The sequence below is a fragment of the Rhinolophus sinicus genome, linkage group LG01 (assembly GCF_036562045.2).
Source record: "Rhinolophus sinicus isolate RSC01 linkage group LG01, ASM3656204v1, whole genome shotgun sequence".
Lineage (NCBI taxonomy): Eukaryota > Metazoa > Chordata > Mammalia > Chiroptera > Rhinolophidae > Rhinolophus > Rhinolophus sinicus.
In genome coordinates this window covers 200,006,412-200,034,308 of record NC_133751.1, presented here as the reverse complement: position 1 = coordinate 200,034,308, position 27,897 = coordinate 200,006,412, and the positions used below count along the sequence as shown (strand labels likewise).

Below are 27,897 nucleotides of genomic sequence, written 5' to 3'. Positions count from 1 at the left end.
AGCCATTGCAAAGATTTACTTATGCTTTCTAAGCAATCATACAGGGTGAATTACACGAAATAATGCAACACAGTGACCTGCTTTACAAGTATGAGATAGGGAGAGTAATCCCCATTCCCCCGGAAACAAGCTTTGGTGAGGGAATCAAGGCTGCTTCTACCCCTAGCAATGACGTTTGAGCCTGAGACCCCTTTCATTCTCCAGTCTTTGGTAAGAGGACTTCTGGGCTGCACATGGGACTAGCCTCTTGATAGTGGTTATTTGTTGCTCAGATGTCAGACCATCAGTTCAAGCATAGCATGTGCTACGTGGGCCTTCCGAGTGTATGCACAACTGTTGACAACCCCTCCTTTTCCATGTCTCTCAGGAGTCTTACTAGAATTTTTAGGGCATTTGACTTAGAAAAATAAACAACTAATCTAATAAACCTAGCTGACATTCCACAAAAGGAAGTAATTAATATAGTATGTGGTTCTCCCATGACAACTGAGCCAAATAGCAACAAGGAAGTAGTCATGTGTCTTCCTCTCCCAACCCCAGGGTCGGTATATAAGGCGCCCCCAGCAGAAGGGGCATCAGACCTCCCTCACCTCCTGAATATCTCTCCTCACTTCACTCAAGTCCTCTCTACTGACACCATGGGGTGCTGTGGCTGTGGTGGTCGCTGTGGTGGCTGCGGTGGTGGCTGTGGTGGTGGCTGCGGTGGTGGCTGTGGTGGTGGCTGTGGTGGCTGCGGTGGTGGCTGTGGTGGCTGCGGTGGTGGCTGCGGTGGCTGTGGCACCTGCAGAACCTACCGGGTTGGCTGCTGCTCCAGCTGCTGTCCCTGCTGCTGTGGCTGCTGTGGGGGCTGCTGCAGCGTCCCCGTGGTCTGCTGCTGCCGCCGCTCCTGTGGCTGTGGCTCCTGTGGCTGTGGCTCATGTGGCTGTGGCTCGTGTGGCTGCGGCTGCGGGAAGGGCTGCTGTCAGCAGAAATGCTGTTGTCAGCGGAAGTGCTGCTGCCAGAAGCAATGCTGCTGCTAGGCGGCCAGCCTCTGTCTCTAAGGAAAGAGATGCCCGAAGCCTTGCTCACCGCATTTGGTAAAACTCTCCTCCATCCCCCCCTGCCTGCTTCCTCCTGTCCTGTGTATCTCATGCCTCAGAATTGCTCATTCCATCCTGTATACTGAAGGTACGAGCTGGTTTCTTCCCTTCAGCCTGGTATCATGATGACATCAATTTCTTCTCCTTGTATCTTCCAGAACTTAGCATCAAGGAGCATCAATTCTCTGTCATCCTTGGAATCCTGCCTCCATTTGGAAACAAGATAAAAGACCACCATATATTATCAACATTAGCGGGTAGGAACACAGGCACCCACACTAAAAAATTTATATTATGCGTTTAACAAAATTAAGTCATAATAGCTAATATTTCATTTTCTTGAAAAAATTACTTATGACGAACTTTTTTCTTTTGTATTGGACATTAACTTCTTCCCATTTTTACATCTGTTTTTTTAAATAAGCAACTTTTTCTTAATAAAAAAATAATCTTCCCTATTTTAATGTGTCTCTGTTCAATAAGATGTGTAACCGCCATGGGTGAGGCAAACAGAACAAAAGACAAGATGATATTTAAAGACTTGGGATAGGTTTCAGTTTATGAGTGCTTTCTCCCACCTCCATGTACATTCCTTCCTTAATTTCAAGTACATAAAATAAGCTGCAAAGCTGTTATTATCCAGAGCATTTGAGATCTTGCTCCCCGGCACATGTCATCAGTTTGGCTCAAATTAACTCTCACAAAAATTCTCTAGGTTTGGATGTTTCTTATGTAGACAGATTCAAATCGATTTTTTTGTACATTATTGCAGTCACATTGTTTGGTCACAACGTAAGAAGCTCTCATTTTCTGGGTAAGTTGATCAAGTGAGTGGTTTACACTTTCCATGGCTTTTTATTTGCCTTCCAGCAGCATTTGACACAGTTGACCACTCCCTTCTCCCTAAGACCCCCACCCCAGCCCATTACCTTCCTCCTTCCTCATAACTCCTTTCCCTCTCTCCTTCCCTCCCTCACTGCTATTCTCCTCCTGCCTCCTGTCATTTTTCCCCCAACATTGACACCCCACGGCTTCGACCCCAACCCTATTCTCCATCATTCTGCATCTTCATCTGATCTCTACTCTTCCCCCCCCCCCCATAATACTTAACACTTTCTAAAAACATACCATAAAATACATGAATTTATCATGTTTACTCTATGGTGTTCCTTCTACGTCATCCCATGTCCAATTGGAATATACATCCTACAAAACAAATATTTCTAACTCTCCTGTTCACTGATGTATCTCAAGCACCTAGAACAGTGTCTTCAAACACCCGTACTCAATAAATAGCTTTGTAATGAATGGGTTATTTTAAACAATCTTTTACGTATGGAAAATGCTACACATCCATAAAAGTGAATAGAACAATAAATTCCTAAAAGCAATCACCCACATCAACAATTAACAACACATAGCCCATCTCTGGCCTCATCCACAGCCCTCCCACTGTGACCGGAGAGGAGGGCCTTCTCAATGAGAAGTCCAGGCTTGGCTCTCACACCGGGGTTCAAACCTGGTAGAATCCAGCTAGCTTCCACACCAGGGTTGAACCGGGCCTCGGGGAGGAGAACTGGGAATCCCAGCTGCTACGTTGCCGGGGTTTGGGCCCTCCTTGGCGCGGGGTCCAGGTTCTTGGCATCTCGAGCAAAGAACTGAACAAGACACAGAGGTAAAGTGGTGAAATAAGTTTATTAGAGGAGATAGTACATTCCAAAGAATTAGGAACGGACCCGAGCACAAAGAAAAGTGGCTCAGGGCTCAAGGTGGCATTATTAGGAGAGAAAGTACACTCCAAAGGGTTTGGACCGCCCTGAGCAAAGGCAAGGCTCAAGGAGAGCAGCACTCCCAGGAGCCTGGGGGTTTTATCTTTTTTTCTCTGGGATGGGCTGTTCCTCTCCAGGAGGGACCGCTTGATTGACACCTGTGATAGATAAGGGGCTATTACCTCATCCTCTTAGACTGCGCATGTCCCTTCCCAAAATTCAGTCTGTTATAATGATATTAATGAACGACTGGGCATATGTACGATATAATGATGGTATCATGAGGCTAGGGTGAGATGGAGGTCGTGATGGCCTTCTACCATGCAGGTGTGAGCAACCGCTCCAATTTAGCTAGGTCCTCACAGAGGTTAATGGCTAGGGCAGATACGGAAAAATTCGGGAGGTGTCCAGGTGGTGCTCCCCATAGATTGTGTTCCACAGGCAGGAATACAGAGACACAATTACCTGTTTCTAAATGCCTTGTTTTTCCTGAGAGATGTAATCCCCATAAATCTGTGTGGGGAGTTGAGGGATGGGAGGTCTCTTTCTTCTGTATCTGCTTCAAGCTGAGAAGGGAGGGTAGAGCTGTCTTTACCTAGTGGGGATTCACAAAACTCTCACCCTATCTGATCTTAAGTAATAAGGGGTTTCATATCTCCTTTGGTTAGGGTGCACTGGAAGCCTCACTGGGACATCATTCATATCCTGACGGCCCCTAGATGAGGAGAAACAGAAGTTAGTTAATAAATTTAAAGCTCTGGCTCCAGGAGTAGGACTTGAAGCCCAATTACCTTAATCTCACCCAGGAGTTAGGTATGGACTGGCCCAGAGGAGTGTTAAAACCCATTTGGTCTCTGGGATGGCATTTGTTTATCCAGGAGTTAGGTCTGGAATGGCTTGGGGGAATGTTGGGCTACAAATATTATAACTCACAGGCTTTTAAGTAGTTATTAGGCAGGGGTGAGAGACATGCTGTGATTTAGGCTAGGAGCAATCTTTAGGATTTAGAAACTGATTAGAAGAGTGATTAAAATCAGGGGCTAAGGAGTTAAGACACTAGGGAAAAGGAGACTTAAAATTTCTATATTGAGGAGACTTAAAAATTTTATAGAGAGGGGGCTCTCCCATATCACCACCACTGGATCATATGGAACCAAATTTAGACCTCATGTCAACGCATCAGCAAATATGGTTACATTTCTATGAATGAGCGAATTTCTCATCATCTCTCTCTCTAGTTTAGACTACGTCTATGAAATATCAGAGAAACACAGATGTAAACTTCTAAAGGTCTAAACTGAGGTTGTCTCTTGGCGAGAGGTGTAGAGAAAATCATGATACCCTCAAACGTTTAAGAAAATTTCACAGTGATCTCTGGAAGGGCCCTGCCACTTACAAGGGTACTCCCACTCCCCAGGTGTGTCTTGGTTATTTATAGGTAGACTTTCCTCAAATCATAGGTAAGTGAGGATAGAAAATCCAAACCGTTAAGACAGTGACCCAAGACACCTGGGGGAATTTTAATCAATTTCATTCCCATTAGCAACCCTCGGAAACCAAGCAGTATTTTATCTTTGGGGATTTCCATTTCCACCAACAGTTTAACAGAAAAAGGGTTTTGTTTTGTTTTGTTTAATTCCATTTCAACCAGTGAGAATTTTATAATGCTTTTTTTAACCTCCGCTTAATAAAAAGTATTTAATATATGACCTATTTGTATCAGAAAATTCTCAAGGCCAGGAAAACACTCCATCCCTCCACCTTAAAAAAAAAAAAAAGCAAAAAGCGGTAATTATAGACATTGACACTGGCGCCAGAATGCCACAACAACAAATCCAGGCTTCTCTATTTATTAGTCTTATTTCCCTCTGTCTCACTTTCTTCATATGCAGAATGGGGATCATAGCGGTTCCTCTCTCATAAGTCTTTGGCAGAAATACATGGATTTATAAGAAAGGACTTACTGACATATTTATTAATAGAGCGACACTGCCTTCAGTCCACCCTGCTTTATTACGTTGACATTGGGTATCAGTCTATTACTTCGAGGTGTTCCTTTCAGGCCTGGAGTTGGTATTTGCCCGGACTGCGGATTCCCGCCTCCAGTTTAAAGGTCCTGGACTCCAGTAACTGGCTCCACAACACACTGGGCGGGGCGTCCGGGCTCCATCCCGCCGCCACCCCTACCTCCAGCGCTCGGCTTCGCGTGAGGGGATGAGCGAAGGTCCCAGGGCCCGTGATCCCGAGATGAGCGGTGTGCAGAGCAGAAAACCCCTCCTATAGGTAAGAGTAGCGCCGAAGGTGAATTAATTGAAGCAATCGCATCACCTCTCGGCCGCAGCACTCCCCCTCGCCCAGTTTCCGGGGCGCAGGTAGGGCGGGCACCTGCGTCGCTGTGGGCGGGCTGGGACCGGCCTGGAGTCTGCGTCCTGGAGCGGACCGGGAGGGCGCGCTTCCCCGGGAGGCTGCCCTGGGGCTCTCCTACCCCGCACCGAGCTCACACCCGCCCAAGTAGGTGTGCCTGGACTTCTCACTTTTATCCTGCTGGAAAAGCTGCTTAATGAAGTGTAAGATTCTGGTAAAAGGCCAGCATCCCCCATGGTTCCATTCACGGTCACTGAAAAGAAACCTTAGCACAGAATTCTAAATCCCCACCCAAGACTCGCCAACAAGTCCAAGTGCGAGATAGAAAGGGGCCTTTGAAGGAGAACTACTGGAAACCAAAAGAAAGCACAGCCTTACTGGGAAGGATACCTAATTCATCAGACAACATGCGCAACAATTATTGGTCAGGTCAGTGTTGCTGTGGTAAATTGGCAAAAGGTTTGAGCTTGTGCAGTGCTTACAGTTTGAAAAGGGTGAAAGAAACCATGTCTTCTAAAAATACTCCTACCGCTATCTGAGCACATTAGTGTCTCCTTAGTGTCTCCTAAGGCAAAAGGTGTGTTTTCATTAAGGTATAGAGTTTAGACCAAAACATAACTAAATTCCACATATGTTTCTCTTCAAACTGCCTTAGTAGTAGCTGAAATGGACAAAAACACTAATTTTGTCCAGTCGTTAATTTGGTTATAAACCAACAGTGGTTACTCAAGATCGGGGAATGGTAAATGCAATTCAAGCATAAATAGTCAATGATGAATTTATTTGGCCTGTTGCCCCGTAACAGTTTAGGTGAAATTATTTACTGTGAATTATTTACCTTTCTGAAATTACTGTCAACTCTGAGTGCCCAGCTGTGTTCATTTTGGTTGGAATTGCAATGTGTGCTTACTGGAGGGAGATGGGAAGGAAGCTGTGTTGAGCACCTAGTATGTGCCGAGAACCGAGAACCCAGGTGGGTGTAATTATCCACATTCCAGGCTTGGAGAGATTAGGTACATGCCACAAACAGGAGTGAGGGAGGAGGAACATGAACATCAGACTCCAAAGTCATGCTCTTTCCACTGGACCACATTGGCCACAGAAAACCCAAACCTGGAGAAAAAAAAACAAAAACAGACAAGCCTAAGTCTGGTAAGGTCTGCAGTGTGATGTCAAAATATTAAAATTGATTTGGTAATTTAACAATTATTAGCAAATCATTTAGATTCAGAGGAATAAATTGGAGATCATTTGGACAGGCTGGAGGCATGGAGAATGGTAACAAGTGTTAAGATAATTTTGGGAAAAGGATAAGGTCATGATTCTCAGATATAAAAATATATATCTTTTTTTATATACAGATATAAAAAGGAACACTTATTAAAGGTTTTACTAACTCATTAATGAGGAATCTGGTAAGGATGTTACAAGCAATCAAAGGAGAATCCAAAGAATGAGCACATGCATAAGTCAGGAATATTGAAATGCAGGCAAAACTGGTTTTCCATGTGGGCAAGAAGAGGGTGGTTGCTTCATTGGATCGAACTCATTTGCATGTCTATGGACAAGAATTATTTCACATTGTTATCAGTTAACTACAATTCACAAAGTTGTAAAATAGCTCAAAGAATGCATAGTTTTCCTTGAAGGACCACTTTGTCTCTACCTTCTACACCCACCACATGTATTTGACCAGATACCCACACTGCATCTCAGTGGCTAGATGTGGTGGAGTGACTTCTGTCTACGTTGTCCACCAGTTTTATGGTTCTCATAGACATCTTTCTCCAGATGCACCTGAGACTAGGTTGATCTAATCATAGACATACAGAGAATAAACAGTTTGGGAGGGGATGACTAATTCATCAGCAAATGTTTCACGCAAGTAAAACAAAAAATGATGGTATATATGATAAAATGGAATCCGACGTATTACGTATTTTGACGATGACTTGTATCTACTCTTGCAATGGTTTTGACCAAAAGCAGAACTATTCGGGTCTGCAGATTGAATATCTGGCCCTAATGCACACCTTTTGAAGTTGTGTGGAGTGCTTCATTTCAGTGAAGAGTCCATGGTTTTCGGTTGTTTTTTTGTTTTTTGGGGGGATACACAAAGGATTATAAATGGGTGGTAGGAGACAGGGCTACTCTGTGGGTCTGAGATCTAAGTCACTAATACAAAATTCTGGAGAAAACTAAATTAGATTATTTTAGTGAGAACACTCAGGGGAAGTGTTTTTGATATTTTTACCTCCCTAATCGTCTGTGTTTCAGAAGGATTTGAATCTGGTTGTCTATTTTGTTTAATGGGGTGCCAAAGAAAGTGACTGCGGAAGAGGGTGGGTTCCAGTGAATAATAAAACCATCAGAAGTGGTTGGGCTTTGCTGAATCAAGCCGAGCTCTTGACAGATGAGTTCTGAAAAGGAGGCCTCCAGACTCTAATGAGAAGAAGGGACATTGTGACTGGGACTCTAAGAGGCAGTCAGCAGGGAGGAGCAGAAGCGAAGGCAGGAAACTGGACTTGGTTCTAGAAAGAAATAAGCTCAGAGCACGGAAGGAACAGGTAACTCTGATTCTTCCTGTATTATTTTGAAGAACGTTATGTGTGGCCAGAGTTAAAAAGTTTTTTGGCCTGTCCTCACTTTGATTTATGGGTACTGTTTCCATTCCAAATTCTCCAGAACAGACCCAATTTCAAAGATGCTATTCTGTTTTCAGATTAAATTGAAGCCTTGTCCTGACGTGGAGTTTGGAAAGACTAGTCGTTGCAGCAACAGAAGCAATCCAGGGCAGTGGAGAGTACTACACAGTAAAATGCTTTGAAGGGGAAAGGGGGGAGATGCATTTTTTAATTGGAGTATAATTGAAATTCATTATAAATTATAGATTTTAAGCTTGAGTGTTTATAATTGTATACACCTATGTAACTATATCCCATCAAGATATAGGATATTTCGTCAACCCAGAAATTTCCCTCATGCCCCTTTTCAGTCAGTTCCCACCGACCGCCACCTCCGAGATGACCACTGTCCTGATTTCTATCAGCAGTGGAATCATACAGGATGTCCTTTTTGTGTCTGGATTCTTTTTATATAGCGTAATGTTTGAGAGTCATTTGTTTTGTTTCGTGTACCAATGATTTGTTTCTTTTTTTTAAATCATCTTTATTGAGGTATAGTTTACATATAATAAAATGTACATTATAAGTGTATAGTAAATTAGTTTTGACAAATTGCAAGCTTGTAACCACCGCCACAATTGAGATACAGAATGTTTTCATCACCCCAAAAAGTTTCCTTGTGCTTTATTGCACATTATGCCTCCCCTGTCTCCCACCCCAGGCCAGCACTGATCCAATTTTTATCCCTAGAGATTAGTTCTGCTTGTTTTAGGACTTTATATGTATTAATGGACTCATACAGTTTGTGTCTGGATTCTTTGGCATAGCATAATCTTTTCAATAGTCACCCCGATTTTTGCAATAATTCATTCCTTTTTATTACTGATTAAATCAGTATTAATTGCTTAAATATGCAATATTAGTTACTCATTCACCTACTTTTCAGTATTATTTACTCACTCACCTACTTTTCAGTTGCCTCCCACTGTTTCACTTTTATGAAGACATGAACCTTCTTGTGTAGATTGCCAAATTTTCCAGAGTTGGTACCATTTTACATAAGCAGTGTATACAAATTTAGTTGCTTTAATTCTTTACCAACCGTTGCTGTGCTAGTCTTTTTATATTTGGGTATTCTAGTGGAGTGTTCTTGTGAAGTGTTCTCTGTGACTCTCTTTTCCAGTTTCTTAATGGTATCTTTTCATGAGCAGATACAAGGTTTTGATGAAATCCAATTATCATGGTTTTTCTTTTAAGTGTAGTCCTTTTTGGCATTTCCATAAAATATTTGCTGATCTCTTGGTCAGAAAGATCTGTGTTCTTCTAGATGGGGGACTCTATGTTACTATAGTTTGTTTCATCAAATTAGTTTTTGTGTATCGAGTAAGGTAGAGATCAGTAAAATGAACTTTAAGTAAGATGAAGTTACAGCTAAAATACAGTAGCTCACCAGAAATTGGGGGACCCCCTTGCAGTCCTGATTGTGCAACAGAGGACTAGTGATAAAGCAGGTCCCTGGAAAGCGTTCCCATGCCTTGCCTCCAGCACCAGCCTGCCTTGACTCAGACAGACTGCGGCTCTCTGCTTTATTTGGATCTTTTACTCAAAGTTACAGTCTCTTCTGTTTTAGTAATAAGCAGATTAGAAGGCGTAACTAGTTGTTGTACTCTGAGATCAGCAAAAAAGAAATATTTCCGTTTTCAGTAATCCAGCTTTGGATTGCTCATGTCCAGTGAGGGGCTTGGCTCTGCAGTGTTGAAAACTTCAAATGTGGGCACTTTTTTGGGGGTGGACGGGGGTGGAGGATGTAACAAATATTGACCCCTAACTCTACTTTTAAAAAGGCATTGAGCTTCGGGGAGTGCACAGCTGCCCAAGTCCTTTAGAATTTAGAGGCTGTGAGAGTCATGATTATTTTAAACTGTAAGTCTATTTGTCTGCTATTTGAGATAGGTGTTTTGACTGCAGTAAAGGTTCTGGGGGATAATGTGAAAATTAGGCCAGCACACTTCTCAGAGACAGCTGCCTTGCCCAGCACCCTCTCTGAAATGACTGGAATGATTCGTAGGGAGGGGTGGACGTGAATTGGATGGAGACTGGGGCTTCTAGATAGTTTCTTCTAAATTATTAGCATGTTGGTTAATTCTGGCAGTATCTGCTAACCAAGCATGGAAGAGGCTTTGATAAAATGATTCCTTTCCACTGACCTAATCCCTTATAATCCAGGCTCTCTGTTGTGGGGACCTCTTGCAAAACCAGGTTTGCTTTGACCAGAATGTCTTGTCCCCTGCCTCAGGGAGCCCCACAGCTCTGCAAGCTTTGGCTCTGGGAGCAGAATCCTATCTTCTGGGAGTGGGTGGAGGAACTGATCAACTATAATCCTCCATAGCTAGGAAGGCCCCACGTATGTGTGCCAGTTTCTACAGCACTTGCTTTTTAATAGTTGCTAATCTTGTGCAAATGGAAATATATATTTAGACATATCTGTGGCCGTAGAGTTTTTATATGGGTACACTTACTTGAGTACACACAAATAGCTAATGGATTAGGAAATAGGGCACTGTCTGTATCGAAATTTAAGTAAGATCTAAATTGTCTTAAGCCCATTATGGTTCCCCATAGCGTATGTGAACAATCTGTGAAAAATTTTATGTAGACAAGGAAAAGGCTTAGTTCACAATAATTCTGCAAGTTAATACTTAGCTAAAGGAAATACAGCAAAGTGAAGGGCTTTAGGCTTCAGGAACCGGAAATGTGAGTTCCAAGTTTACCTTGCAACTCACTGCGGTTGGGATCCTGGCAACAAAGACATTTTTTTGTCTCCCATTTAAAGAAAAGCTACCGTTTTCCTATACCATAGAATTATGATGTCAAATGAACTTACCTTGCAGTCAATATAAGAAAAGTGAGCGTTTCAGAGATGATATTCTAAATTAAGGAAACACTTATGTTTATTATTAAAGCTATGCATATTCATATAGAAAAGAACGTTGGCCTGAAGCCACTTTGAAAGAATGAAGGACGTGGTTAAAGAACAATAAACGTGGAAAAAGTCAGTCCAATAACTTGGTAATACATAATTGGAATAAAAGAGAAAGGAGAAATTGAACTCTGATACCAAGAGACTAAAAACCTGTAAGAGGTCGCATAAAAAGAAATTTTTCCAAGGCAGTGAAAAAAGAAAAATAGTGAGGAAGGCACCCCGGCCCAACTTGATCATAGTTGAAACACAAGTAAATCTTACATTTTGTGGGAGCTGAAAAAAAATCTGTCAGCATCTTAAAGTAAAGTCAGGTTTAATAGGTTAGCAAGGGCATTATTTTGAAGAAGGCCGTCAGCACCCCACATGTCCTGAAGAAAGGGAAGCAGCAGTAAAAATATGTGGCCTTCTAGAACTGGACCCACATTAGAGATTGAGAGAAGCTGGAGACTTAACAGTAGAATATTGAAGGGTCCCTGGTGGAATAGCTGTGATTATAAAGAAAAATAATCATTATCCACTGCCAGCAAAAAAGAGAAAGGAACACATCATTTCCAAAGTCATTTAGATGGGTCACTTCCTATGCAAAGGTGTGGGTAGGCTGGGGCTCATTCAAAGTCACACTGGCTGACTGGCCATCCCAACAGTGTATGGGGCCATTTATCCCCAAGGCCCGCGTGATGTACTGTGCATGTGTGCAGAAAGTACAGCTGGACCAGAGGTGGGTGCTCTGGCCTGCTGGGTGGGTGGACCAGGGAGGCTGCGACCCGCCGGGGCCACCATGGCTCAGGAGCGAAACAGAGGTTAATGCTCAGTGCTGGTTTCCTCCATCTGCTGTTGCTAGCTAGCGCTCTCCTGGCAATTCCAGCCCACCAAGATGTGCTCTGGGATAGATTTAGCGGCCCTAAGTCTCTGCTAGAAGGAGTAGCTGATTCATTCAGCTTCTCCTGTGACTTCCGGCACCTTCCCTGTAGATGCCAAGTCATGATAGCCTGACAGGCCGACTTTGTTTGGAGAATGTTCTTTCTTTCTTCTTTTCACCTACCGCCCACATAATGTTCTTGCACCTTTGTAAAAATGTTTGATGGAGCATATGAGTAATATGTGAGAATTACTGCCACAGGCCCAACTGTTAAAAGGATTTATCTCATTTGGAAAGCAAGAAAGGGGAAAGATGAAACACCTTGCTTTCAGAAATGTCAACTCAAAATATCAGTCCAATTCATGCCTTCCAGTTAAATTCACTAAAGTGAAGGAGGCAAGTTTAGAGTTGTCTTCCGGAGGAGGAGAATATTATGAGGCCAAAGTGGAAAGATAAATGGAAAATGTACAACAGAGCAGTCTGTTTCAGAAGGATGTTTTGCCATGAAAGCTGTGGTCCTTTCAGACAAGCTTGTGTTCTTCAACGATGGTAACAGGTGTGCTTCTGAGGGACATAAGTAGATATTTAGTCCTGTCTTGCCTCTGCAACTTCTAACCCAGTGATTGTGTCCCCCAGTAAGAAATAATGGGCAGTGCGATCATCTGTGTATATTTATATATTGATAACCCAAACAAAAGTTTCAGGGGAAAAAAGCTTAATTCCACAATGTGCTCTGCTACTTAATATTTTTTTCTGCAATATCATTCTAAAATCCTGTTTGCAACCCACTAATTTTTTTTCTTTTGACATCACAATCTGAAAAACACTACTCTAAAATAAACTGGAATTTGTAAGAGGAAAGATTACTGAACTTTGAATTTAAAAAAACTAAGTCCTAGTTCAGGCTCTGATATTGGTTCAATGTGAAAACTGGCACAAATCTTATTTCCTCTGGCCTTCAGATTCCCCATCAATTAAAGAAGGACCATACCGCCTCCTCTGTTACCCCACAAAATAGTCAAAGAAAATTTGAAATAATTTTCCAAGTGGAAAAATTATGGAAAAAGATTGCATAAGTAATTTGATGATCGTCATTATAGTCAGGATGACAGAAAAGAGCAGCATCTCCTCAGTGATAAGAGAAAAATAAAGATGGCGACCGGTACTTGCAAGCATCATGAAACCATTAGCCACAGGTGTCTCCACGAGGCGAGAGTGATTTGGGCAAGACCCAGGTTGTTCGGTTGGAATCCCAGAGCCCACACTGACAATGCCTTTGGGGGTAGCTGGCAGGAAAATGTTGAGGCCGTGGTAGGAGGCATCTACCCATCAGAGTAGAAGGAAGATGGCAACTTAACACCAACAGCCCTGACCCCGAACCCAGATTTAACCTTTCTTAGCTGAGTGGCCATGAGCATTGAGGAGGCTCAGTTCCCATGTCTGAAAAATTGAGGACATTGTATATATAATATAATTATATAATATTAACTATAACAAACATATACTATAATTTATATAAATAGAATTATATATTATATACCATAAAAGATATAATTATATAGAAATGTATAATATATACATGCGCGTATAATTAGGATTGCTCTAAGGATGAGAGGCAAGTATATAAAGCAACTAGCACAATGCTTGGTGTAAAGCAGGAGCTAAGTAAATAATAGCTGGGAGGTTGTTACCTTTTACCTACGTAAGTTGCAGGCTCTATGTAAGGGAAAAAATCAGTACCTTCAGAGGGTCGGTGAAAGGTCGTGCTGGGCTGGAGGATTTCGGATACCCGTGTGCTGTGGTGACTGAAAGAGCCAGAGCAGGGATTTTATTCAGTACTAAAACGCACTCTAGGGCAGCCATTGGACATGCAGTTTAGGTTGGATGGGACGGAATGGGTCACAAACAGGGACTGATGTGTGCCTGTGAAGGGACAGTGTGGAGGCAGGGTGGTGTGAGGGGCATATTTGAAACATTAGAATCACCTGAGGGTTTTCCCACCTATCCTGGACTCTCTAGATCCTAGGGGGCCAGACAGGAATTTCAGAGTTGCAGGTGTACATGGAGCTTGGAGAGAGCTCCCTACATGATTACCATCCACTCCCCCCACCCCCCTGTTAAATCCAAGGCTGTGGCATGGAGCCAAAGGGTCATCTGGGGCCAACGAGCTCAGCAGATGGATAAGGGACAGTGGTCCTTGAGTTTCCTGTGTCAGAATCACTCCTTGTATATAAATGCAGATTCCTGGGCCTCCTGCACCTACTGAATCCCACTGTAAGGGTGGAGCCCAGGAATCCATATTTTTACCAAGCTTCCAGGTGATTCTGACGTGCAAGCCAACTTCACACAGTCTATGTTGATGGGCCAGGGCTGGAAAGGGTTATGCAGTGAGGCAAGAGCTGAGCAAGGTACCATAAGGTGGGGGAGGTGAAAGAAGCCAGACTTTAGCATCTGAGCATCTCAGAAGTCTCCCAGCAGGCAGTGACAGGGGCTGTGGCCCTGAAGGGCAAAGAATAGCCACCAGGAGAGGCACGGTCTCTGAAAGGGCCTGCTGCCAACAAACCCGGAAACTCCAGCTGCTCTGCCCCGTCCTTCCAGGTTAAAGGACTCCTGCTAAGGTTTGGTTAGATGCCTTCTCTCACTTCCTCTGACAGAAAAACTAGCTTGTGTCTGTTTCTGTGAGGAGAGAGCTGGAAAAAGGAGCGAGGACATGAGGCCCAGCATCCTAAGGCACAGGATGAGCCCCCCAGATGTTTCTCAGTTGTTTTCAGCTAATGTCAGACACCCTCCCTCATTCTCTCTCCTCGTTAAGCTAAAATCACTGTTGAGTCCTCCAACATGATGAGAGTAAGGGGAAGAGAAATGACATGTGTCTGAGCAGCAATTCTATGTGCCACATGGTACCGCATGCTTTCCAAGTGTCAAGGCACTCGGTGCTCACAAAAAGGCCACACGTGAGTTAGCATTGTTATCCCATTTTACAGAACCGCAAGACAGTTGTAGAATTGAGTACTGCCTGGCCTTTACCCAATGCAGCCAGAAAGTTCACTCAGGAAACCCAGACAGAGCTTTACTGGCCCTCAGTGGTGAGGTTTGACTTTCGTCCCCTTCCTTTTACAAGACCTACTGTGTGCTCTTCAAGGCACTAGGGATTGAGCAGTGGTCCAAACAGACAAAAAGCCCTGCCCTCCTGCTTACACTCAAGTGGAGCATATACTGTCTTTTTCTGCCTGACCTTCCCATCTGAATTCTACTGTGCAACAGTATTAGAACAGCAAAGAGATGAAGAGATTGATAATCTAGGGGACTGTTACAAAAGTCCGGGGAGCATGGGCATAGTGCTAGGTGTCTGAGATGCATGGAGAACGTGATGACCTGGAGATAGAGAATAATCCAGGGTCAGCGTAGATGGAGAGAACATTCTAGATGTAGAGTCCCAGATGCCACCCCATTAAGACTACCCTTTGAAAGATGGCCACGCTTCAGTTTGCCTACCCAGGACAGCTTTTTCTATACGAATATCTCTCACAAAGAAAGAAGGCCCCAGGAGACCCCAGCAACTCAGGCAGATACACGCCTTGCATCCTCGGCTGAGGGAGGAGGTAGAGGGCAGTCAGCTCCAACAGGCCCTTGACACAATTTTCACATCATCAGCACCGCTCACAATTGCTGTCATCCAGTTCCAAATTCAGTTTCCATTGTATTGCTTCATCAAGGATTTTGTTGACAGAAACAATGTTTACCTATTCAACCTAAAGGAGGAACTCGGCAGTTCTCTGTGGCCACCTTGTGAAAGAGTAGTGTGGGTGGCAGCCCTGGTGTGACCCAGGAGGCCCTGTCATCTCCCTAGCCCCTAGCAAAGTTCCTCCCCCTGGATACCTGGAATTCCACCCAGATGACTTGCTCTCCTGGAGTGAGTATCATCTTTGTCTCTGGCCTACTTTCAGACTAAAATTGCTCCTGGAAGCTCTGTGTATTAGTATGACTCTGTTTATAAACACACTTTCTTCCCTCACTGTGGGGAGAAGTTGGCGTGAGGTTAACACCAGCAGCCAAGGAAGAAGGGCCACCAGGATGAGTCCGAGGGTAACAGGTGAAAGGACGCTGATGGGAATCAAGGAGAGCTGAATTCAAATTGGCCCTGTGGTTTGAAGACAGTTGTTGGACATCTTGGATCGCCCACGTACTCACCTGGGAATTTGGGGAAATAATATATATTTTACAGTTGTTAAGAGGATGTAATGGCATAATATACAGAAAAGCATCATACTCACATCAAGTTACTTTCTTTCCTATAAATTGTCTCAGAGAACTTAACTACATCCAAAAGCACCAAAAATGTGTGAGCTTTATCAAGTAAAGCTTGGTCTAAATTATGAGGAAGGAGAGTGAATTTCCCCGTACATATTGTAGCCCACATGAAAAAGCAAGATGTTCTCAGATAGAGCCACCATAAAATGAAGGGTTTTGTTTTGTTTTGCTTTGTTTTGTTTTGCTTTTGTTTTGTTTTTCTGTGCAGTGACAAATGAGGTCCTCCATTGCATTTTTTGTCTGAAGTTTGAATTTCAAGCAATTTTATTTCTGGGTTCAGAAATAAGTATGAACTATCAAGTAGCTACCTGCCCCATTTCAGTGTGAAACTGTAGACTTGCATTGACTGAGAAATGGCTCAGTCATAAAGAAAAATGGAATCCCTATCTAAGAAAGGATGCCTTCCGTTCCCAATGTAGCACCAGTGTGGAAAAGGGGAGGAGATGTGGAAGAGATGGCAAGTCTGATCTTTACTGGTTTACTTTTTTTTTAACTGAAGTATTATCAATTCTAAGAAGATTGAAGAATTTCAGTCTAACAAAAATATCTTGGATGTCTGTTATGTGTCAAGCATAATACTGGGCAAGGGACAGTCTAAGAGAAAGATATATGTGTAAATACATGCCCTCAGTGTGTTAAAGATTTTGGAGTCACCATGCAAACTAGAGCAGGCAAGTAATAACAGGCCTAATCAACTCAATCCATGTTCTTTTGGGTTTGACCTTACCTACCACAGGTACACCAGTAATAATAATTCACCAGCTAATGGTTTACTTACTCAAACATTCATTGGCCCATTGTTTACCATTTATTAGTAGCTACTCATTACTAGTTTGTGATGGAGAACACTAAAGTGCGACTCTACCCCCAGCCATAATGAATAAGAAGTTCATTGACTGGGGGCGAAGGGGCGGTTATTGACTGGCTCACCTATGGAATATTCAAGAGCAATTATTCATCGTTCACCTTTCCATTTCAGCGGCAATGCATATGGATGAAACTTTCATAAAACATTTAGAAAAAAAATCAGTTTTTCATTACATCCAAGATACCCGAAAGAGTAAACATCAGTTAACTTTGGCTTTGTTTCTATTTGATCAGCCATGGATTGTTTCCAGACCTCGCCGAGCCATTCCTGGCTCTATCCCACTGTCATCCTCTGCTTATTTGGATTTTTCTCCATGATGAGACCCTCAGAACCCTTCCTTATCCCGTATTTATCTGGACCAGATAAAAACCTGACCAGTACAGAGGTAAGTTAATATTCATACATGTCTTAATATGATTCAATTTTACAGGACTCCAACAAGGTCATGAACAGGGTTTTGTTCAGCTTGAAATAAGATTAACAGACTGACCTCATTGAACCTCATTTGCGTGGTGTTTGCTATTTAATAGGACTGTTCAAACTACTCCCTCACCCTTGCAAAAATGGGAAACCAAAACACATTGCAGGTATAATAAACATTTTATAGAGTTCTAACATTAGTCTTACCTTCCGGGAACCTTTCAGGTCCCCATTGATTGTATTATACTAATCCCAAAATAAAATCGCTGCCAGGCACTGGATCTAATCCTAGTCAACTTTCAGGCTGATAACATATAAGCAGATTCTGATAAAGAATTGTTGCATTTCTTTAAGATAGTTGCTCAATTCTGAAAAACTGTCTACCAGCATATGAGACATTGACGGCTTTATCTCCTAGCTTTATCTTCCCCAGAAGGTCAAATTCTCTTAATTAAAAGATCCACCTCTCTTTTTATAACAAGTGCAGCAAGAAAATGGACCAACCCCCACTGGAGAATTACCCTGGGCTGGTACTACAGTCTCCAGCCAGAGCTCTGAAAACACTCCAGAGGGCGTGGCTTCACTGAGAAAGGCTAATTGACGCTGGTTTATTTGGTGATGAGATGGCAAGGACAGAAAGGCAAGCTTTTGCTGGGGTGTAAAATCATTCAGCAACAACTCTGTTTCAAAGTTCCCCAGATAGAAGTATGTCACGATTAAGGTAAAACAATAGATTACAGGACCAGAATCATCCAGTGAGCCCACTTGGCTCTACTTCTGAGACCGCTATGAATGAGTTAATGTACCCAACCTTATATATATATATATATATATATATATATATATATATATATATATATATATATATATATATATATGCTCTCTTTTCCTAGTGGCTTTCTTGAAAATCAGTTTCTCTTGTGCTTTTTCATAATATGAAGAATATTCTACCCGATTGGATACACAATTTGATATTGGGCAGGCCACACATACCTTAGTAATTCACGTGTCTGAAAAAGGCGCCCTTTTCATTTCCTGGGGCTTCCAGGTCACACAATCCATTTTTCGACTCCACAGATGACCAATGAGATCTTCCCTGTGTGGACATACTCTTACCTGGTGCTGCTGCTCCCCGTGTTTGTCCTCACCGATTACGTCCGCTACAAACCAGTCATCGTCATACAAGGGATTAGCTTCGTCGTCACCTGGCTGCTGCTCTTGTTTGGCCAAGGAGTGAAAGCCATGCAGGCTGTGGAGTTCTTCTACGGGATGGTCACCGCCACCGAGGTGGCCTACTACGCGTACATCTACAGCATGGTCAGCCCAGAGCACTACCAGAAAGTGAGCGGTTACTGCAGGAGCATCACGCTGGTGGCCTACACTGCGGCCTCGGTGCTGGGCCAGCTCTTGGTGTCCCTGGCCAAAGTATCGTACTTTTACCTCAATGTCATAACCTTGGCTTCTGTCTCCGTGGCCTTCCTTTTCTCACTTTTTCTACCAATGCCCAAGAAAAGCATGTTTTTTCATGCAAACCCCAGCAAAGACATACAGAAGCCATCGAGCACAAATGCAGTGTTAGAGGAACGTCAGGTGGACGAAACACCGGGCTGCGATGAGGAGAAACCCTCCTCAGAAATACCAACCCTTTCGGGGAACCTGGATGATAGCCGGTGGAGCGGCCCAAAGCCACAAAATGTAGCTTTAAGAGTTTTTGTGCAGTGGTTCCAAGATTTGAAAGAGTGCTACTCTTCAAAGCGTCTTTTTTACTGGTCCCTGTGGTGGGCTCTTTCCACAGCAGGTTTTAACCAGGTTTTGAACTATGTACAAATCCTGTGGGATTACAAGGCACCCTCCCAAAATTCTTTCATCTATAATGGGGCAGTAGAAGCTATCGCAACCTTTGGAGGCAAGTAAACATTGATTTTGATGGGCTACCCCCAGTGATTTCATTTCTCCAGTTGTTATACTTCTCCAGGGTGATAAATTAGCTCTGTTCAGAGGGCATATTAATCTTTTTTAGGAATGGAAGGCACTGGGAAAGGAAAAGAGGAACATGACGCTTGTATTTAATGTGTTACAGCTACAAGTCACTCAAGAGCTCAGGACCGACTGAGCATTAGACAATTAAATTCTCGCTAAATTCCTAAGATTCCATTTCATCATCAGGAAGTGTTAATAATGGCCCCTGTTCTTCCAAAATTGTTTTTACTGTCAAAAGGCAAATACACATCTTGAATATAAGTAGGAGTTTTTATTATTTTAGAAAATAAATTGAACTATTAAGCCTTCTAAATTATCACTAGAAGAGCTTCGGTTAATAAAGAATTTGATTTAGCTAGCGCCCACCTTTAGCAAGTCTAGGCTGTACGCCAAAAATGTTCAAAAGTCGATTTCTTATGTGATTTAAATGAGGGGTGGAAAATATGTGAGTCAGGATTCTAATACCAGAGGGAAATCTGCCTTTGAAGTTTACAATAAATATTTATATTCTGGTAAATGGAAACTTAAATGTCAAATGAGACTTTGAAGATATTTTCTAGGAAGCAGATTTCCACACTCTCATTTACAAAAACTTTCAGAAAACTCATGTGGTGTCTGTTTATTATTGTCTCCCTTTTGGGAGACTTCAGTTTAAGTCCTGGAAACCACGAGTATGCTGGAATGGGTTCACTGAAATCATTTCTCCTACATTCCAAATTCTAGGGAGAAAAATCATTTTATCTCCTTTGCAGTCATAGTTCTTTCCTAGATCTCATGGAGTAATTTGAAACATAAATACTTTTCATTTTGTTAAAGAGAACCATAATTACTAACCCTAATTACTGTCAATTATTCAATCTTTTAAATTCTATGAATCAGCATTGATCTGTCCACCTAAAACCTCAGGTAAATTAGGCCAGATTCTTGAAGATATTAAGATGGAGACTAGACTTGAAATGAAGAGTAATCAAGATTCATAATGAAGACTAAAACTTACTACCCAGTACAACACATCTGTTACCCATCACTGAAAAAAACTTACTGTGAAAAACAATCAAGAAAGACAAATATGGACAGGCCAGGTGTACTCCCAGAGCACTTGTTTCATACTTTTCTAGCTCCGCGCTTAGCATGTTGTATTAAATGACTGGGTTTATGTCTCATTTCTCCCCCCTCTGCTGGTTAGGAATCTTTGTGGCCCCTCTGCCTCATACATTGCTTGGCATGTAGTTGATGCTAATTAAAATAGTGACAACTAAGTGATTGAAAGAATAGGAAGTAAAGAGAGAAGCCAAAGGAAAACATGGTTGAGAAAAGAATAAATTCACATTTCGGTGGGTCACACTATTTTCACAAATTGTGAAAGCAATACGTTCATCTATTAGAATTCCCTGAGACCTGAGTTTTTAAGAGAGCGTGTTGGTATTTCCCACGTGGTATTTCCCACCATGTTGATCTTCCTCAATGTTTCTTTGTCAGGGGCCGTGGCTGCCTTTGCAGTGGGTTATGTGAAGGTCAACTGGGAACTTCTGGGGGAGATGGCTCTGGCCATCTTCTCAGTGGTCAATGCAGGTGCCCTATTTCTCATGCACTACACGACCGACATTTGGGCATGTTACTCTGGCTATTTGATATTCAAGACTGGCTATATGCTTCTTATAACCATAGCAGTGTAAGTATTACCAACCATTTCTTTCCACTCCCGAAGTGAAACCATATTCTCTTTTCTGTAGTCTTATAGTACCTTTGAGAACTTCAGAAGGATTTTAGTCAATTGCAATATTAAATGTTGACTACAGTGGTACCTCTGTTTTTTAACGTAATCCATTCCAGAAAACTGTTCTTTGAGTTCTGAAACGCTCGAAAACAGCTGACAGCTAGGCCTCAGGATCTTGCATTCAGCAGAAGCCACGTGACATGTTCGATTTCCGAGGCATGTTAGAAAACCAAAGCATTTAATTCTGGTTTTACGGCGTTCATAAACCAGAATGTTCATCAACGGAGACGTTCGAAAACCGAGGTACTTCACATTAAATTAGACACAATTAAGCCATGTTTTCACTTAACTATTTGACCCTCTGAATATTCCTAAGCGCAATCATCAAGGGAAGAAAGTTCTGTAAATCAAGAGCAGTGATACATTGCTAGGTCGTGACTTTTCATTTCAAACAATTTACTGTAACAGAGTGTGGTACAATCTGATTTTGAAGGATTAAATTTAAATTTCATCCCTGATTTCATTTGGTTGCTTGAGTAATTCCAGGCATATACTTGGCGAGTGAAACAAAATATTCTCAGCAAGTTATAAAAAGTTGGATACTGAAAAAAGTAGATGCAAAAATTATAAAAACTAAATTCCAGAGATCATTTTGAAAAAAAAATTTGGTTTCATATCTAAGTGCAAAGAAAGCTGGCTATAGGAAATGTGCTTTAGTATTAACCAAAAACGAAAAGAAACGTTTGAATTTAAAATCACATAAAAAAGATAGAGACCAAAGCTTTATCAAGTTTTGTTTTCTAATTAGTGAAAAATATTTTATAAGCATTTGGCAAAACAGAAATATAAACACTCTGGGAAAAGATCATGAAAGGAAAGAGATGAAACTTGTTAGCAAGTTTATTTTTTTTTTCACTGAAATGTGTCAGTTTAATGAATCAAACTCGTTTCTTGAGTTTCTTTTTTTAATGTGAGCATGTTGTTAAGATAGGATTACATTCTTTCTTTTCATTTTAAGGGTATTCAGAACCCAAAGCCTTTTACCTGCATTTCAAGGAAGAATTCTAAATAATAAACATTTGCCAGTCTTTCTTAAGTGCTTTTTGATATTTCAAACTATATAATCATTAAAAATTAATCACAGATTCACTCAGTTGTACATCCAGTCATGGTCTGGATCTTCCAAAGAATAGTTCACCTACCAAACTTTGTAACTGTCAATACAGACAATTGACAATAAAATGAACAACTCTCCCCAAAATTCCTCAGATTGTGTGTTGATTGCATTTTTATGAAAATTCACTGTAAAATCATATAGCATCCAACATTCTCAAGTTATGAGAACGTAGGACATTTAGGTTTAATTTCTGGAAGTAGTAAATTGGATGTGAGGAATTTTTTCATATTTCTTTTAACTATTTTAATTAAGCCTTTAACTGTATTTTTAAGCTCCCTTTCTTTGCCTATTTGTGTAAATCTCCTACTGTAGGAGATTTAGAAGTGCTATTAACAAGACAGTGCTGCTTTTTTTAAAGTTTTTAAATTTTTCAATTACAGTTGACATACAATATTATATTAGTTTCAGGTGTACAACATAGTGATTAGACATTCATATAACCTACAAAGTGATTATCCTATCAGTCTAGTACCCATCTGACACCATACACAGTTATTACAATATTCTTGACTATATTTCCTGTGCTGTACTTTACATCCCCATGACTGTTTTTATAACAAGCAATTTGTACTTCTTAATCCCTGAGCTTTTTTCACTGGCACCCCCAATACCCTGTTCCCACCTGGCAGACTGCTTCCTCTTTTGTTTCTGCCTTTTAAAGATAAGAATCTCATGAATGTTCTTGTTAAAAACGTATTCAATGTTTAATGATAGATTTCAGATCGCCATTAATCTGAGCGTGGAACGTTATGCCCTGGTGTTTGGAATCAACACTTTCGTTGCCCTGGTGATTCAGACCATTATAACTGTCATCGTGGTAGACCAGAGAGGGCTTAACCTGCCAGTCAGCATTCAGGTAAGCTGCAATACTTCTGTTTACAGTTGGTGGGAATATAGAATAACTAGGTAATCCGAAAGGTTTTTTCAACCTCACCCCTGCCAATATTTAAATTTGTTGAATTCCTTGGCTAGGCAAATTTTAAAATAAGCAATTCTTTGATTATCATATTATATCACACCAAGTAGGTTCAAGCATTAATCACAATAGGTCAGCATTTACCTTTGGCTCCTAAAACATCAGGCAAGACATGTCATTGTGGCCCCATATGTCTCCTCTTCCTCCCACCATCCATTTCCAAGGTTTACTGAGATTCAACTAGGGAGGGGTACGTGGCTGCAGAGCTCTGGTCCTACTCCACTGAGGCACTTAAAATTAGCCCAATCCTATATTTTACATATGGATCTGGGGGAAAGGAGGCAGATATAAGGCAGATAAGTAACCTCAATGACTAAAATTTGTTCTTGGAGACAATGCATATAGCATTGTGCTACCCTCCAAACGTAAATCAGTGGGATTTAGTATTTTTTCACTATTGGTGGTGTTAGCTAGGATTTGAACCAAAGCAACCCTGGCTCCAAAGCCCACACTCTTAGCAACAACATTGTTTATACTTTCATAGCTGGTTCTTCTAAAATGAGAGAAGAAAGTATTGTGTGAATTTAAATGTCTCATATTAAGAGACATTTGGCATGTCAGTTACCCCAAAATCCAAGCAAATCAACAGCATCACTAGGTATTATCAAAGACATAGAGGGTGAGATTTTGTGTATGTGTGTAATTAATTCTATTTGTTTTTCTACAGTTTTTAGTTTACGGAAGTTATTTTAGTGTCATTGCTGGAATTTTCCTTATGAGAAGCACATACATCATCTACTCAGCCAAATGCCAAAAGAAAGTGCCAAGCTCTGCTATAAGTCAGAATCCGTAAGGGCCGCACCCAGAGGGACCAAGGAGTATCTTCACGGGAACCAAGCTCTAATCTTACGTCAGCCACCTCAGCCTCTGAGTGAGGACTGCGCTGGTCACAGTCACTGAGTGCCATAAATGGACACTTTTCACAAGTCTGGATGCCAAGGAACCTTTTCAAAACCACAACGAAATCTGAGCTTTAGACGATAATGCCCAGCTGAACTGGATACAGTCAACAGGGCCCATTATCTCAACTGAACAACCCGTGCTGGGGAGCCCAGGGAAAATTCTGGTTTTGATCACGTGCAGTGACACGCAAATGGCATAGCAACAAGCCAGCCATCCTGGAGTTCATGTTCTCCATCTGTGAGCAGAAATACTAACTGGACTGACCCTTTTGCTTGGCTTAGATATGTTTCATCTTACCAAAACAGGCAATCCATTGGGCATTTTTTGTCCCATGAGCCATTGTCCTTCTTCTTCCATTACGTATATTTCTGTATAACTTATGGTTCTCTGAGAGAATTGCAAAGTTTGGTCCCATTTCTAAGGACTTCTCTTCAATCCTGATACCATGGTATTATTCACTAGCTTTTATTTCATATCACCATTTAATTTTTTCATGGTTATTTTTCATTTTTGTGGTCTGCTGAGCTTTGTTGTTAAAATTATACCTCAGGAATAGCTCCAGACATGCCTGTGTGTCCACAGAATGACATTTATATCCATTCCCAGTGGCCCTAGGAGAGTCAATGAGCGCTCTCCTGGTGTTTTAGGGCTGTGTCAGTGTGATGTCTGTCTAAAACAGAAAACTTAAGTAGAAATTTCCAGGGGTTTCTACAAGTGTTCGTAAATAAGAAAACACAGATGGGGAAAAAAATAACACCTAATTTTTAAATGGCAGAGATTGTGCTAAATAAAGTAATGTGTGCAAATATATTAAAGAGCCTTTCTAATTTTGTGATGAAGTGTGCTGAAAATTGTCTGAGCTTGTCTGTCCTTTGAAACTTCAATAGAGGTTTCATTGAGCAGCCTGCCACTGGGAATAAAGATTTCTGATTCAAGATTTGTGTTTCAAACATACTTTTATCCAAATCCCAAAATTCAATTACTGGACTGAAAAAAAAAAAAATACAAAAAATCAGCCCCAAAGCCAGCCTTACTTAGTGGTGACTACTAATGGCATTACTACTTACATCAAAGCAAGGAAAGGATGACCACTATTATCCTTTTTATTTAACTTACTGTACTAGAGGTAGTAGCCAACACAATTAGACAAGCCAAAAAATGAGACGTCAAAAATTGAAAAGGAGGCAAAACTATCACTATCCCAGAGGCTACGAGTATACACCCAAGAGAATAAAAATGGAGAGAGTAGTGTCAAAAGTATACAGAAAGCAACAGCTTTCATGATACAACAACCATTTAGTAAAATATCCCAATGGGACAAAAATAATAACAAGAATAATTACATTTCATCTGTTTAATAATTTAATAAATGTGTAAGACATATGAATATGCCTGAAAATACCTTTGAAGGTTACAAAATAACACCTAACCATGTAAAAGCCTGCCTTGTTCTTGGTTAGGAAGAAAAAAATATATAAAGACATCAGGCTTTCTAAATAAATTTATAAGTTAAATCTTATCCCAGAGAAAAAATACAATATGCTTTTTTTTTTTTTCAGATCTAGTAAGGGTTGTTCCAAATTTTATTTGGAAAATTAACAAAGAAGAACCAAGAAAATGCATCACCTGGGAGGATGTTATTCAGGTGATATCTACCTTGACTGGCAGGCTCTATGGGAGTCTTTTCCAGCCACTCAGCAAAAAGTTCTTTTAAAATTCTAAATTAGGTTCCTTTGATCATATCAGTCTGGGGAAGATGCTGGCTTACAGTTTTTCTCCAGGTACCTATATTCCCAGAAAAAACTGGATCCAAGATCACGTATTTGTGTGGCTTTCCAAAAGAAGTTGGCTTCAGCAGGGTGCGTGCTTTCATGCCTAGACTCTGCCCTAACAGTTGGGCAGTGGACGGAGGTGGCTCAAAAGGGCTCAGAAGCTGGTAGCAGGAGAAGCAGAAGTCAGAATTTCCTCTAGAAAGGACTAAAACGGGCAGAACTCAGAAAAGGTAGCTCGTTCGGTTGGCCTGCCTCCTGCCTTCCTCAGTGATGGAAGAGGGAATAGGATGGTTTGATATGGTGTTTCGATGGAGCTTTGGAGGAAAGGGGTTTTTTGTTTGTGCAACTTTTCTAGAAGGCACAGACAAGTGAGTAAGACATCAGATTTTCCAATCAATCTTCCCAGCTTCCAGTACCTGCCCATTGTATGACTTGGGGAAAGTTACTTAATGTTTTTGTGCCACAATTTTCTCCCCTATAAAATGGGGACAAGAATGGTCTTGTTGCGTTGGATTGTTGTGAGGATTAAATGGGTTAAAACATGTGTGTCAAGAACCCAAAAGAGTGCCAAGTACATAGTAAGGGCTCAGCAAAGCTTGGCTAATATTACTACTAATAATTATTTCTCTAAATATGAGGTGTCCAGGCTTACAGGTTTTCTTGAGCTGCCCAAGTTTTGATTCAGAGACCACATTATTAGCATTTTTTCAGGACAGTCACAATTTCAAATATCTCACGGTACTGCCTGATGACACAGCAGGACACATGTTTGAGTTTTGGAAACCATGCACCAATGGCAAAATTAGAGATCTTGAGAAGATAGTCTGCATGAGGTTGAAAATATTGAATTGCCCTAAAGGAGTTTCTCTCTAAAGTAAAACCTTTTATTAATAATTAATTGAAGTGCTTGATCAGAAGCATTGTTCTGGGTTCTGCAATTGCCTTATATTTAATCAGAAGGCTTAGAAAAAAACACCCTCCATTTTTTCCTCTTTGCAGCAGAGAAGTAGAAATTAAACAGCTCTCTTTACTTCCCATAGCATCAGCTTCTGCTCCATCTGATCCTGCCCCAGATTAAAACAGCGCATGCTGGCTTTAGCTAAATTTACGGGGTTGCTTCTTCCTGCTTTAACATTAAAGAATAAATTATAAATGTACTGTGCTCACTTTAGCAGCACATATACTAAATTTATTTTATTTGTAAGTATATGAAGTTCAACTAAACACTTAAATTTCCATTTTCATTATCCATTTTTCATGGACCCTATTCCCAACCCCCAATCTGTAATTTTATAGTCAAACTTTATTCTGGGGACACTAGGAAATGGTGGGTTATGAAGAAAGGTGTAAAACATCATCACCAAAATCACGTGGGAAGTTTTGACAATTTACAAATTTCTTATCACTAGTGTAACTGCACATGAACTCATTTCTTTAGCAAGCATTCTGCTTTCATCCAAGCCAGCTTTGTTTATCCTGATAGAACTATAACTCACGGGTGTTCTTTCCCCAGGTCCTCCTGCCTGTTCATATACTGTATGTTCACTCCTTTTAATCATTAAGACCTCAGGTCATTAAGATCTGGTCAACATCAAACTCACTTGAGAATAAAGCTTCAGGCCTATCAACCATGACCAAGATACAGTAGCCAAGCCTCAAGCTAGAAGTAGGTTTTAGTCAAACAACGATAACACATTGACCTCAGTGATGTTTCAGCTCCAGACTCCTGAAAGCAGAACGACCCCACAGACGCATCCCCTGGAAACCAGAACAAACAAGGCCATGCCTGACACCAGCTCCAGACTCCTGAAAGCAGAACGACCCCACGGACGCATCCCCTGCAAACCAGAACAAACAAGGCCATGCCTGACACCATGACCTGAAGCCATGATCAGTTGCTCCCTGCCTCAGCCCCGACCAATCAGCAGAGCCCGTGACCCCAGCTCCTGTAGTAACCATGATTAATGATTGTTCCCTTATATAACCTGGCCATTAGAGGCCATTGGGGAGCCAGGTTCTTGAGAGCAATAGCTCACCTGTGTCCCCGGGCTTGGCACCAACTCCTAAAATAAACCTTCACTGTCTTTGCTGCAAA

At 41.4% G+C, this 27,897-nt stretch overlaps 1 protein-coding gene and 1 long non-coding RNA gene across 4 annotated transcripts; one reads left to right on the top strand and one right to left on the bottom strand.

Moving 5' to 3' along the window:
* Nucleotides 1-5,012, bottom strand: LOC141567458 (uncharacterized). Its single transcript, XR_012490099.1, has 4 exons — nucleotides 4,813-5,012; nucleotides 3,314-3,563; nucleotides 2,599-2,737; nucleotides 1-1,281 (listed from the first exon to the last, which is right to left on the bottom strand). It is a non-coding gene; the product is annotated as an uncharacterized LOC141567458 (long non-coding RNA).
* SLC19A3 (solute carrier family 19 member 3) lies at nucleotides 5,001-27,897 on the top strand. 3 transcript variants are annotated; one of them, XM_019737410.2, is made up of 6 exons: nucleotides 5,001-5,131; nucleotides 17,091-17,242; nucleotides 18,355-19,183; nucleotides 20,737-20,929; nucleotides 22,866-23,007; nucleotides 23,795-27,897. In XM_019737410.2, the coding sequence occupies exons 2-6, from the start codon at nucleotides 17,093-17,095 to the stop codon at nucleotides 23,918-23,920; spliced, it is 1,440 nt and encodes a 479-aa protein (XP_019592969.2). In that variant the 5' UTR covers nucleotides 5,001-5,131; nucleotides 17,091-17,092; the 3' UTR covers nucleotides 23,921-27,897. The 3 variants fall into 3 exon arrangements, with proteins under 3 accessions (XP_019592969.2, XP_019592968.2, XP_019592970.2); XM_019737409.2 differs by lacking the exon at nucleotides 5,001-5,131 and adding an exon at nucleotides 5,393-5,641; XM_019737411.2 differs by lacking the exon at nucleotides 5,001-5,131 and adding an exon at nucleotides 7,594-7,779.

Coding starts and splice junctions, on each gene's coding strand:
- SLC19A3 (XM_019737409.2), top strand. CDS start 5,620: ATGCGCAACAATTATTGGTCAG. Junction 5,642..17,090: donor GCGCAACAATTATTGGTCAG/GTCAGTGTTGCT, acceptor CTATTTGATCAG/CCATGGATTGTTTCCAGACC. Junction 17,243..18,354: donor AAAACCTGACCAGTACAGAG/GTAAGTTAATAT, acceptor TCGACTCCACAG/ATGACCAATGAGATCTTCCC.